At 35.4% G+C, this 15,117-nt stretch overlaps 1 protein-coding gene across 1 annotated transcript; it reads left to right on the forward strand.

Moving 5' to 3' along the window:
- Positions 1-2,411: 2,411 nt before the first annotated feature.
- Positions 2,412-4,223, forward strand: LOC145793852 (protein FAR1-RELATED SEQUENCE 5-like). Its single transcript, XM_082876733.1, has one exon. It carries the CDS (start codon positions 2,412-2,414, stop codon positions 4,221-4,223), a length of 1,812 nt encoding a protein of 603 aa, XP_082732859.1.
- Positions 4,224-15,117: the final 10,894 nt, after the last annotated feature.

Consider the following 15,117-nt stretch of genomic DNA (forward strand, 5'->3'; position numbering starts at 1 on the left):
TCCAAAAAAACTGTGAACAGTGCCACTTTTTGGCTTATTTATCAAATGAGGCTATAATAGCCTCGTTGGCAGCTTCCCAAACAGCGCCAACGTTCTGTTTTGAGGAGAAAGGATAAGAGGATTTGTACATACACCAGAAAAGTCAGGAGTGACATGGTTCAGGATGTCCTCAATGACTTGGAGAATGGGCTTGGCATAGACATCACGCCCATCAGGCGAATGGGTTCCCTAAATTTGCTTCATCATGGCACTGTCATCGGATAATGACATCCGACGGACATTCTTGGCCAGTTGCTGCATTATGGGCTTCTTTTCCATTTTTTTGGGAATTAAGAAGGCAGGATGAGGATAAAATGGGTTTTTGTGTGGTTTTGCAGTGGCTCAGGGTAAGCTATACATAAGGACGAAAAGTTGGAATAAATTCTATAATTGAATCATGTTATACCTTGCTTGCCATAGGGTTTAAATTTTGTTAAATCCATGATTGTCAGGTGGATAGAGATGTAAGAAAAAGGTAGGCCCATGATAACATTGTCTTCACAGAATTTAAGAAGAGGTTTCCCAAAAGATTAATGTTTAATGTTCCCTTAAGCCCTTTTTGAGGTAATTTGATTAACATTAACATGTTAGTTGATAAAGCTACCAGAAGGGTAGGTTTGTGCTTTTTGTTGTGACAACAATACCATGCTCAGTCACTGCTCATGGATATGTTTGGTTTGTTTTCAAATTTTTTGGGGAAAGAAAAAGTAGAAAACTAGTTTGGCAAACTTTTTCTGAAAACAAAATGTTTAGAAATATCATATATTCATTTTTGAAAACCGCTATCACAAGTTTTTGAACTTTGTCATGACGGAACAAACGAAAACAAAGTAACATAGCGGAATCACACAAGAATACAAACATACGAGTGGTTTGTCTAAAAGCCTACATCCACGAGCAAAAAACGACAAAGGGTTTAACTATCAAAAGAAGAGAAATTATAATGACCGACTGTTTCTATCAAAAGTCATTTTTGTAGCAAAACTTCTGTTTAATCTCATAACCCTAATCCTCAAAATAACTCATAATATATATTATGATTGAATGAAACAAGAATCAGGTCAGAACTAGTAAGCCCATTAATTGAGTCGTAAGCATCGCCAATAGGTCATAAGCACAAATTGGATAAAATAACCTACAATTAGACTTTTAATTGAGTCGTAGACTTTTATCTCTGTTATTGCTTATGCAGTCTGTTAAGGTGAAAAGATGTGCAAAATAATATTTTTCGTAGATAGATTCTTTCTTTTCTCGCCATAATCATTACTTTCCTTAAGTATTGTCTTCTTTACTAACTCTATTTCGATGTTCTGTTTTTGTTTGTCATAGGTCCTCAATTTCTCCATCTTAACGTACAAGTAAACTTATACCTCCTCCATCCCTTCCTCCGTAGCGGTTGCATTAGCAGGTCTGCTTTTTAATTTATTTGCTTTTAATTAATAGCAGGGCACTGGCGGGTGTGCTATTTTATTTATTTGCTTTTAATGAATAGCAGGGCACTGGCGGGTGTGCTATTTTATTTATTTGTTTCATTTTAATTGATATTAGGGTACTTGATTCTGTGTTTTTGAAATTTTTTGCTTTGAATTGGTAGCAGGGCACTGGCTGGTGTGCTTATTTATTTGTTTGTTTTAATGAATAGCAGGGCACTGGCAGGTGTGCTATTATATTTATTTGTTTCATTTTAATTGATTGTAGGGTACTTGATTCTGTGTTTTTGAATTTATAGCAGGGCACTGGCTGGTGTGCTTATTTACTTCTTTGATTTTAATGAATAGCAGGGCACTGGCGGGTGTGCTACTTTAGTTATTTGTTTCATTTTAATTAATAGTAGGGTAATTGCTTTTGTGTTTTTTAATTTATTTGTTTTGAATTGATAGCAGTGCACTGGCTGGTGTGCTTATTTATTTATTTGATTTTAACGAATAGCAGGGCACTGGCGGGTGTGCTATTTTATTTATTTGTTTCATTTTAATTTATAACAGAACACTGGCAGGTGTGTTTGTAATTAATTAATTTTATTTTAATTAATTGTAGGGTACTTACAGGTGCTTTTTTATTATTGGCATATAATTGATAGCATAGCACGGACTGGTGTGCTTATTTGTTCATTTTCTATAAAGAAGTAATAATTGGTAGCACAATATTGGCGGGTGTGGTTTTTTTGGTTTTTTGTTTGGTTTTAGTTGATAGTAGGGTGCTTGCAGACATGTTTGAATTTTTTTTTTAAATTGATTGCAAGGCACTGGCAGGTGTGCTATTATATTTATTTGTTCTGAAGATGTAAATTATAGCAGCGCAATGGCATGTGTGTTTTTTAGTTGATTTGTTTCGTTTTAATTGCTAATAGGGTACTTACAAGTGTATATACAATGGATGAACCTGAAAGTAGTAGGCCTGAAGAGGTCAATACTGAAATTGATGATCAATTTGCTCTAGATGGCAAGGATGATGTTGTTGATGTGAAAGAAGGGTTAGCTTCCCAAACCTATGATAGTTTACGAATGCTTACTAAGGAAGATGTGTTGCAAATGAAATTCAATTCAGAGGATGATGCTTATACTTTCTACAATGCATACGCTAAGGTCATCGGTTTTAGCGTACGAAGAAGTAAAAAAAGAATTACTGGAGACAACAAATTTGTAGAGAGTAGGAAATGGGTTTGTTCAAGGGAAGGTGTAAGAGAAAAGAAATACTTGCAACGTGTGGAATGGGTAAGAACTCCTAGGGTAGAAACTAGACTTTTTTGTAATGCCACATTTCGTGTGCGTTATGACAAGACAGCTAGGAAATATGTTGTGACCCACTTTGTAGGGGAACACAACCATCCGTTGGCAGCACCACACTGCGTCCCTTTTTTTTGGTCGAATAGGTTTGTAACAAGTGCAGACCAAGCTCAAGCAAAGGCCATGCGCAATGTGGGTATGAAAACGAGTCAGATCATGGATTTTATGGTCCATCAGTCAGGGGGTTATGAGAAGGTGGGCTTCATTCATAGAGATTTGCACAATCAATTCCAAGCTGAGCGCAAAGTACAACTCGCAGAAGGGGATGCAGAGGGTGCGTTAGGATACTTGTCAGCTAAATTAGATGCAGATCCATTATTTTTTTTCAAATACAACGTCGATAAGGACAACCGGTTGGACAAGATTTTCTGGGCAGATTGTAGGTCTCGAATGGATTATGCTGCATTTGGTGATGTATTGGTATTTGATACAACTTATCGTACAAATGCATATAAGAAGCCATTTGTAATTCTAGCTGGCGTGAGTAACCATTTCATGACAACTATATTCGGATGTGCTTTGTTGCCTGATGAGACAATGGAGACATACACGTGGGTGCTGGAAATGTTAATGGAGGCCATGGATGGTAAAAGACCCATCTCCGTTGTAACAGATGGTGATAGGGCAATGCGTCAGGCAATCAAAAGAGTTATTCCAAACTGCAGACATCGTTTATGTTCTTGGCATCTGGAGAAAAATGCCTCAACAAATGTCCACATACCAGAATTTACAACTGATTTTGCACAGTTGATGTTAAAGAAATGTAAAATTGATGAGTTTGACAATGCCTGGGCTGCTATGGTGAAACAGTACAAGTTGGAGAACAATAACTGGGTGTCGGATATTCATCTGAAGCGTGATAATTGGGCTGAGGCATATCTCCGTGGTCACATGTTTGCTGGAATGAGGAGCACTCAACGTGTCGAGGGTATAAATGCATATTTCAATATATTCCTAAACCAAAAGGTTAGGCTGTATGAATTTGTAGCGCAGTATGATAGGGCTCTTGCTAGAATGCGTGTTAATGAGGCAGAAACAGAATCTAAAACAGAGAATAGTTTCCCGGTTTTGACTACGCCATTGAGGAGTTTGGAGAAACATGCAGCTGAACTCTTTACTCGGAAGATTTTCTCATTGTTTCAACATGAAATCAGGAAAGAGGGTAAATTGTTTGTGATGGAAAGAGTTCAGCTTGAGGATCATCGCACCTACCGTTTTGGTGAGTACAAGGCACCAACATGCACGTGGACGGTTGAGTATTTTCCAGCTAATATCACAATGAAATGTTGTTGCTTGAAGTTTGAGTCGTTTGGCATCCCTTGCTGCCACATGATTGCTGTTATGAAATCTGAACAATTAATGTGTATTCCACCGAGTTGTGCAGAGATGGACAATTAGGGAGTTGCTCATGCCATTACTTTACAAACAATCATTGTTAATAATACCGAACTGTCTCTGTTTCTCTTTTGTAGATTTTTTTAATTGTCTGTTTGCTTGGTAAGAAATGGTGGACATTGCTGTTAGGTGACACATAACTATGCTTATAGTGGAATGGTATGGTATCGATGTGTAGGTATAATAAGAGATGATGGAGATGTGCATTGTCAAAATATAAACAACTTCATCACCCAACAAAAAATTTAGTAACATGAACCCAAGTTGTCATTCAAACAATAGCGTAGCATTAAACCAACTTTGCAAATGTACTTCCTTAAAACTAAAAGCATCTAAGAAAATTTTGGACTTGAGGTTGTTGATGCAGTCAAATTAGGACTTGAGCTTATTTGGCTATTTGCTCACACAAGAGATCCGAATCATGGAATAATCTTCATTTTGAAGCAGTCGAGAGTAAAAATTACAACTGCTTATAACAAGTGAGAGTACAGTAACTTGACTGTAATGATCCAAATCCATATGCAAGGCTACCTTCATTCACCCCGGTCATAGAAGATGCAGAATCCTCATTATGGGTAAAAATCAAAGGTGTTGAGCGGACACATTTGAAACTAACACAATTAAATTTTAGGTGTTTCTTAAAAAGTGAATTGTGTTTGGAAGAATTTTACTAAAACATTTTTCCAATTTAATTACAAATTCAAAAATTGCCTATGTTTTAATATTTTGACTTGAGTGTTTCTTCCATTGAAATATTTGACTTAATATTTTTTAATATTTTTGACTTAATAAATTTCGTAGTTTGGAGATTAATTTGAAAAATAAAGGTGAATGAACTCTAAATTTGTTTGATTGTTGATAAAATAAAGACTTGCTCATGCCATTACTTTACAAACAATCACTGTTAATAATACCGAACTGTCTCTATTTTTCTTTTGTAGATTTTTTTAATTGTCTGTTTGCTTGGTAAGAAATGGTGGACATTGATGACTGAAATCAATAAGGTTTTAATATATTTGCATTTGTCATTGTATGATAAAAATTTGAATCTCTCCAATGACGTACATATGTTTTAATATGTTTGGATATTACGTAGGTAATTGAAGATGCCACGGAAAAAGACAACAAAAAAACCGAGTAAAGGAAAAGCGGAAGCTCCTCACGTTGACCTTGGTATTTTTGCTAAACGGGCTATTACGGTAGAGCGGGCTGTCAAGTTGAAGGAGTTAACTCATACTAATATTCCAGCAATTGTGGGCCACCTGCATATCCAAAACCTAATCGAACGGGAAGGGAAGGCTAATGTCAACTTGGTACGGGAATTCTTTGGTAGCATACAAAAGCCAACTGATACAGAGAACTTGATTCTGAAAACAAAACTGAGGGGGAAAGATATGGTGTTTTCTGCGGATTGCATATCAAAATTCTTAGACATTCAGCGACCAACACATGATGACAAAACACAATATCCATACCTTCCTGGTGTTGACCTTCCTAATGAAGCCCAAATTGTTGATGATTTGTACATTGAAGGAGTCATACCACAAGACAAGTATCATGTAAAGTTCCTGAAGCCTGACCTTGCCGTTCTTCATCTTATCTTGTGGTACAATCTTGACCCAAGGGGGGTGAAATCCACTTTTGACCATGAACGAGCACTTATGTTGTATGCTATCCATAATTTCAGCCCTCTAGATGTTCCAAAGATAATTTGGCAAGTTGTGGATTCTGTCGCAAAAGCTAACAATCCACATGCAGCATTACCATTCGGCCTCCTCGTGACTGATATGCTACTTGAGCTTTGTGTACCGACTCGACCAGATGATGAATGGAAGGGGTAGATGAGCCATATAGGTCGTGGAACGTATGGGAAAACACAAGGGCAAAGTCGAAAGCACCGTGAAAGACAAGATCCTACTTCATTGGAGAGCATATCAACTCGTTTGTACGAGGCTGTGTCCATATTGAACCGGATGGAGTTGCAGCACAAGAAAGACATGAGGAAGGTCAAGTTAGAGCTAAAAAAAATGCGGAAAGCCTTTTGTGGTGAAGATTTTGAGAATTCAACTAGTTCTAATGATAGTGAGCAGGAATCTAATGGGTCCAACCATGATGACAGCCAACAAATGGACACAGACAATGATGGTTGAACAAAGTTTGCAATGCCAATGATTTAGCTGACACTGTTACTTTTTTTTGCATACAGTGTTACTTTTTGGTGCAGAAAGTGTCAACTTTTTTTTACAAACAATGTTAATTTTTGTGCAACCAGTGGTGGTACTTTGATCATCCCATACTTTTGCGAACAGTGTTACTTTTTGTCCCATGTATTATGAAAAAAAAATTGAAACAATGTTAGGATTCATGGATGGCTTATGTGATGGACAACATTTGGATGGTTTATGTCAACAATATTATTTAGTATGATGCTTCGACATTTTTGATAGACATGTCCAATTAATTTTATTTTTTTTTGTTCAAATCCAACGATGTATGTATAGCTTGCTGAAATTTATGGATACCAATTGACTACACAGTTGATACATCGATTCCAAAACTTAGTATGATATTTATGCACGGAATGTGATTAACAACTATAATTCCTTAGATTTCTTAGACGTTCTTTCTTTCTAAGTCGTTGAAGGGTACATTAGGTGTTGCTTACTAGCAAGGAAATGCAGGTCCTCTGTTGCTTTTTTGTAGCAAATATTGTCATTGTTCTTGGTATTAGCCCAAATTTGCAAATAACTACCTTTGCGCCCCTTCTAAGTGGGGAGATGAAATGAATTATCACTTTCTCTGTATTAACAATATATTTTTTATTTAATTTTTTTTGTATTGTTCATTTTATGTGTTTTCTTAAACGTAAAATTTAGAAAATTTATTAGTTATTTTGTTACTCTGCCAAGGACTAGTCCTGTTACACTCTTGTCATTTGAAATGTGTACATGATAGTATACACTAATGGCACAATTTTATTTGGACATGAACTGATTATGCAACAAAAATTATTTTGTACTATATATGTAGCAATGCATGGACTCGTACTCCAGTTTTTAAAACAGTTTCCCCACTAACATTTGGTACATGTGTGTAATTTTTGATGGATTGTAAATGTAACAACCAAGATTAATGTGGTACAGTTAAATATCATAAATAGTTTCATCACCCCAATCTTGAGGAACAATATAAATTCCATACAAATTGAAACCCAAAAAATAATATGGTTTTTCAATCGTCCACAAAATACTACCAAACTGGGTTACTTTAGTCATCCATGTTTCTTCAACCATCTAATATGTTCATAATTGTGAATAAGCATAGTGGCAAAAGTACGGTAAGGCGAATCAATCTTTTTCAAACAGCCATGTTTACAATCAAACTTTTTTTTTCCTTGTAGCCTTCCGGAGCCTAGAGTACCTGTTACAAAAGAAATTGCATTCAGTAAGTAATCAGCTGAGTTTATGAAGGGCATAAGTTGTTCATGGTTTGGGGACGCACCTCTCTTTGTATTGTTCAAGCCTATTCATAACCTCAATGTAAATACGGTTGGACGAATCGTTCACTAGGTCAACTAGTAGCCTAAACCTTTCCAGTTTATCAAACTAAGGAAACAAAACAAAAAATTTTCCATCAACAATACCATCATATGACATTGTAATTGCAATAGTGTAATTATGTGGTTAACATTTAACAGTCACCTTGTGTACGCCGGTCGGCATAACAACACCTTGCATATACTTCATGACAAACATACCACAGTCGTAGCTTCATGACAACATACATATGAATGTCAAACTTGTGTGTAATGTTAATAAGAAAGCCAAAAATGAATAGCGAATGAAAAAATTTTAGAATACCTATCGGTTTTATGTTGGAGACAAGCGTCTTTCAACCTCTGTAATTCGAACTCCTTCACATTTGCAACATAAAGGTCTCCAAAATATTGTTGCAATAACAAATGCATTGTTTGAACCTATGCATGAATGTTGTAAGATAGATTGTGCTGATTGTTTTTTTTCTTTAAAAAAATAAAATAAAATAAACGACTTACCAATTTCCTTGCCATTAATTCACGACGTTTGTCATTTGTGAGGCTGGGACTCGAGTCAAATATATAAGCCATGCGATGTGCCATATCTATGTTGACACAAAACCAATGTTCTTCATGGTCGTTCACCGGAATATATATCTGAGTGACAATAATAAAAAAAGGGTCATGCAACGTTGCCCAACCAGTTTAGAAAATTTATAAAAAAAAATAGTGACGACGTTGATACCCTAAAAAACTTAATAAATAATAAAAATATTAGTAAAATGGAGGGGATATTTAAAATAATCCTGTAAAATGGAAGAATGCTTGACACATTACTTCTTGACAGGCATGAAGCTTCCCAGTGTATCGAGACTCCCCAAAATATTCGTCACATAGCTTTGCATGGTCCGTCCCATTGATAATATGTTGCTACAATTGATAATGCACAAGTATACATCAATAAGTATACATGAATAACCAAACATAAACACGACACACTAGACTACTCACCGATACATATGTGGGAAAGTACCACGTCCTATGACACTTATCGGGGAAGAGCCTCCTTTGTGCGTTTGTCAATTGTGCTACAACTAAATTAATAATCTGAAATACATGCATCAAATAATAATTTGAAACCTATATCCTTAAAAATGACTTCACATAGCAATATTGATGCATGAAATGAACACTTACGGAACCACAAATCCATGTTTTTGGTTGTAATGAGCACAAATCGAATCGGGTGGCAAATTCAACCGGCGTGTAAAAACACTCCATGACCACAATATCCTCACTGCATCATGTACAAATTGAAGATTTTCACTTATTGGTGATAGAGAGGAACATACAAACGCAATAAAATTACCTGCTTTCCAAATCCTTATCGAAACAATAAGCCTTAACAATTTGCTCCTCAGCAGATAAAGGACATGGCCTCACAATTTGTGTAGTCGATGACTTGTGAATTTAACCGAACACATAAACAATAAATTGTCATACTTCTTGCAGTGCATTAAAATAAGGGGATTGGAGATCAAGAACAATAATGAAATTAGTAATAACCTCAATGGCAGTAGCAGATGCTTCAAAATTGAGGCCAAGTAGTTTTCCAAGTAAGTTCAAACTCTAAAACAAATTACAACGAACAATAAATAATGAAAAATCCTAAAATATATTTATAGGAATAGCAACATTGTATAACACATATATTATGTACATGACTTACTTGATCAAACTTATCCTCCTTTGTATCGAGAGATGAATCTGATTCATCTAAATGAAGCTTTGTCTTGGTTGGTACTTTCTGAGTGGCTTTCCTTTTCTTACTAGCAATGGCTGTAAAAGGTGAATGTATGTCCACCCGCGCATCCGAATGTTGAGTGCAAGGACCGCCATATGGACCAATGGATGAACTAGATTCATCAATAAGTTGGAGTTTTGGGATTTTCTTTCTTCGATTGTTGTTCAATCTTACCTTGATTTTGTTCTTCGCTTGTTTGGTTTGCTCATGAAGATGGGCATCCAATTGCAAGTTGGATGGTGTGAGCGGAATTCTATTTTCCTCCATGTTCTCTAATGCTACCAGAACATTAGGTTTTGGCGGGAGTGTATTGTTCTCATGTTCAACTGTAGGTACAACCGTAGATTCAACCACAACATTAGGTTTTGGCACGAGTATAGGGCTGGCATGTTCCACTATAGGTACAACTGTAGATTCTACCACAACTCCACGTGCAACTATGCCAGGTTCACATTTACAATGGCCGTGCCCCGCTTCCTGTTGTTTTGACATTTGCAGTGGCTCACATTTTTCCATGACCTTCGGAATGGAAGAATTAGTTATTCCACTTTTAACAATAACAACTAGTTCTTCCAAAACACTTTTCATGTCACAAACAGTCGTCTCAATTTTTGAAATCCGAATATCATTCATATTTTTCATTTCCTCACTTTGTACAAATGGTTGCATTTGCTCGTCAACAACAAAATTAACATCAACCTATTTATAGACACATCGTAAACAATTTAGTTTTCCATTTCAACATGAAAAATAACAAACAAAAACCAATCATAAAAGAAGGGATACGCTAAGGATGACCTCCTCATTCTGGTAACCTCCTGATTTTTGGAATAGTTTTAGTGTCGCCTTTATTTCTGCATCACCCCAATAAGCCAAGGAGGGGATCGAACGAGCACGACCAACATCACAACCACTAGGAGCAACACGATCAAAGTAAAACAACTGCATCACAAAAATGTATTAATTTAACATGTACTATGTAATGAAAAAGGCATTGAAGTCGAGTATTTATAACAAAACAATTTGTAATTGGTTAGAAGCATACCATTATAAGAAATAAGCATCCATTTGGTTGTGAGTGACTTTTCGAATTGTACTTACATAAACCACGAACAAAGAATTGAAGAGTGAACTTTGACCAATTATAATCCTTCATGCCATCCACATTCTGAATGAGGTGGATGAATGATTGTTTAACAACATCCTTTGTCTTTGGGCATAAGAAGGCACCTAATATGTATAGGGCAAATATCCTCATAAATTCCTCTCCAGCTCCCTCTGTTTTGGTCAAATACTCTCTCAAAGCATTCAGTTTGATAGGTCCTTGGACAACTCCAAGTTCTTCAAATAGCTTGGGAAATGCTTGTGAAGATTTTTTTAGTTCTATTGTTTTGCCTTCGGCAGGAATGCCCAATAACTTGTGAACGTCTAGTTCAGTAAGGAGGAGTCGCCGCCCATGAACGTTCAACGAACAAGTTTTGGGATCAAATTTCTGAACCAACCATTCGCAGAGGTCATGATCAAGCTTTGTACATCTGAGATTCAAGAGCCCCCCTAACCCACTACTAGTAACTGCATCACGTTGTTCCATGCTCAATCTTCTTATTATTTTAACAATTGATCTCAAGGCAATTCTTGTTTGGAAATGCCACTGAGAAAGAATATAGTGGGTATTAGAATAATTTAAGAAAGACACTTTAAATAATTTCAGAATAGTGTGTGAATAAATTTCTGTGAGAAATATGAAAATATAAACATGTTATTACAATGTGTGAAATATGTCATAATAAAACAATAAATTGTTGTTCTCTTTGTATTTCACCTTTCTTGGTTTTGTGGGAAGGGGACCTTCCAACTTGGCTTGCTTATCAACAGTCCACATGTCCATCTCTTTGTACTCCTTGTCTTCCTTCTGCCGGGTTCTCCATTCATGTCCTACATCCTTCTTCATCTACATTGCCTCAAAAGTAAATATAAGTGATGCAAGTAGAACATGAAAGACAAAGATAATATGAAATATGTAAACAGTATGTGGTAGGTAGGCAATGTGCAAACCGTGTCGGTAACTGTTATTTGTGCTTCTTGCATGCTTTTGTTTTCATCTTTGCTACAGGTTCAACCAAATGTATAATAAGGGCTAATATTTAAACCGAACATAAAACATGTATTTAAAATCATACGTTGAATAATGTGAAGAAATAATACTTGTAGAAGAAGAAAGCTGGTGTAAATCGTTTGTGTATGCAAGGTTTGTTGCTTCCTTCGCTCATTGTGTATTGTTATATATTATCTACATAAGCAAAGGTGAAATAATCATATGAGACAAAATCAAGTTAGTAAATGCAAGAGAAGTATACACACCAAAAGACAAATAATAATAAACACAACCCCTTACTTATTTGAGAGATATATACTATGAATACAATAAAAGCAATGTACTGATTAGTTGTATTTAGTTGACGCAATAATACAAGCACACACTAGTTGTAGCTGATGACTTGATGGGGACTGTTACTACCGTCTCATGTTTTCTCTAATTTCATGTATTGAAGAACATGTACTCCTTAAAATGTAGCAGACTGATGACTTAATAACAGAAAATCCAAGCACAAGCACACTGAGAGTTAAAATGTTGCACGACATGTTCTGTGGCACCAAATGCCAAAATTCTATTTTCTATTTCATCTCAAAAAGGGAAAGAGAAGGATGAAGAGGAAATAGAGAGAAAAGAATAGGATTTAAAATTCCATTCTCCAAGTACAACCTTTTGGAATGCATCTTCAAAGTGATCATTTCCATCCCTCTCCATTTTGTAAGGGAAAATTAGTGAAAATCCCATGGCATTAACTTGTTCCCATGACTTCTTTGTTAATCTGTAAAGTCCCATTTTACAAATTGTTTGGAAGCTTAAATAGGTCCCATTTTATAAATTTCTGGAATTTGGAATCACTGTCTTTGTTTGTTAGGTATAACAAATTCATCATGGTACAATTGGACACCCAGAAAAAATAACAAAAAAAGAAAAAGTTGTTAAAGATTGGACTATTTACATCATCACATGACGACCAACGAGGGACGCAGTGGATACCCTTTTTGCCTTGCTGACTTCGGTGAGTTGATTATGGTCAGAGTGGCATTTTGGATCAATGCTCATTTGAAGGGGTGTTCTTATTCAGTCCAGGATCTGCAACTTGCAGCAAATCAGGTCAAATAATGTTTAATGTACAGGTGGTGTTGCTGCTGGTTCAAGTTGCTGTGACTAGATGCTGCTGGTGTTCTTCTCTGTTTTGGGCCATTTTGCTGATGCTAGTTGATACCAATTATATGTAGCTTAGGGGATTGTTGTGGGTAGCTTAGGGGACTGATACGGCTGAGTTGTTTTGAGTCTCGGATGGGTACATGTAGCTTATTGAGGTCCTCTGTTGCGCTCATTTTTTAACTCCAAATCATTCTCTTCCAATTCAAGGATTGTACAAATTAATGACTATCATAAATGAAATTTAAAAAATAACTATTCCAGTGACAATGAGGTCTCAATTTCTGGTTTTGTTGTGCTATAAACTAGTCTCTCCCTTTGGAATTTTTTTTTTGGTTTTTGTGGTTTCACTAGTTCTTGAGTTGAGAGTTTGTAGTTATACTGTGATAGATTTGACAATATGGGGTAAGACTATAATCAATGACTATCCTAGCAGAAATTAGGCTTAGTTTGTTCCCTCTGTTTTCCCCTGTTTTTTTACTGCACAATCTGAAATTCCTTTCACTTGTCAATGACAGAGAAATTTAAAACTCTAACCTACCTATTATGGAGAAAAGTAAGAAAAGGATAGTAGAAGATTTTGAAGTTCAGAATTTTCTTATTCGAATGGGTAATGTATATGCAATATGAACAAAAACATGAGTATTTCATCATATATAACTCATCAAAAACAACTAAGTCTAAAAAAAAAACAGCAAACCCTAGACTCAAACAATATCAACAATAAAAAAAAAAGAACATACCATAGGTCTCCACAGCATGAAGGTGTTGGCTAGTAGTTGTGGTGGCAGCAGCAACAGCTCTATTGTGGGATCAAACAGTGGCTGATACAGACACAATTTCAGACTGGTGGGGTGAGGAATTTGAGACCAGCAACGTGAGAGAGAAGAATGACATGCCAAAACCCCAAAACATATGTTTCTGTGGGAGTTTTTGGGTGGCCAAATTAAGCATGTTTTGATTTTCTAGGAAGTTTCAATCTGTTTTTTTTGGAAATACGCACAGATTGTGTGGAGTTTTAAGAAGTCTTATATTATTTTTTTGGAAACAAAATATAACTATTTTAATGGAGGGGGAGTGTCTACAGTCCACAATCTGGACTGGACCGTATTGTTTGGACTTTTTGTGGCCCAATTGATCCCGTTTTCATAATCAGAAATAAAAAATTTAGGTGTATTTTTTTTAAAAAAAAAAATTAGGTCCCTAAAATGATCATAATCTTTTCAAGTTATCGCATTTGTCATTACAAAAAGTGATGATTTAATTTTAAAAACACCAATTTTGTACATTTTTTGGTGACCACCACGGATTGCTCTATCTTTTTGTGTTAATGAAATACACAACATTAATGGTTTGGATTCAAATTTAGAACCCGTGATGGGCCTCACAGGCCCAAACAGTACCCTCAGACCCAAATTATGGGGGGTTGAGGTAATCCACCTTTTAAAATTTGGTGAGGTCAAATAATTATGCAAATTTATTAATATTTTTTTATTTTCTATTTTCCACGGACTATTTTTTTTACAATTTTTTTTTATTGAAATTTCACTTTTTACAAAATATCATTTTTCTATCAAATTATAACTCAAATAAAATATTACTCCACCATCAATTACAGTCTATAATAAAATAAAAGTTGCTCATGTGGCACCCAAAATATCAATTAGTTCTCTGAATAAAATGAAGTTTGGAGGTCTAATTGATCTGTTATAGATAGTTTGGACGGTAAAATGAAATTTCAAATGTTATTTCCATGTCAGTAACTTTCATTGGATTACAAACATAACCTAACAGCGGGGGTAAAATTAATCCAAAATTAAATAAACTGTACAATTAATTTCACTAAAATAATACAGGTTAACTTAATTTTTAGTGATAGTATGAGAGGCAAAATGATATTTCTTTTTTTGCCTTTATTGAAATTAGTAAATCTTCATATTAAATTATGTTAGCATATTTTGTAATAATAAATATTAATTATTATGATATTAATTACATCAACAATTTCTTCACAAATTAAGGCATGGTTTACATTTTGTAAAATGGTAAATTACACCGTCACCTTGCTTACCTATGAATACTTTCTCACTTTGAACTTCAAACTATTATATTCTTATCACTCTGGTCCAAATTGTAAGAGATGTTATACTTTTGTGACAGAAAATGCGGCATGGGTAAAGTTGACCTACGTTTGTTTTTCAAATGACCAAACTATTATATTCTTTTCACTTTGGTCCAAATTGTAACACATGTTATACTTTGGTGACGGAAAATGCGGGATGGGTCAAGTTGACCTTCATTT

This window comes from Camellia sinensis, chromosome 6 (genome assembly GCF_055761805.1).
Source record: "Camellia sinensis isolate YWXY chromosome 6, ASM5576180v1, whole genome shotgun sequence".
Taxonomy (NCBI): Eukaryota; Viridiplantae; Streptophyta; class Magnoliopsida; order Ericales; family Theaceae; genus Camellia; species Camellia sinensis.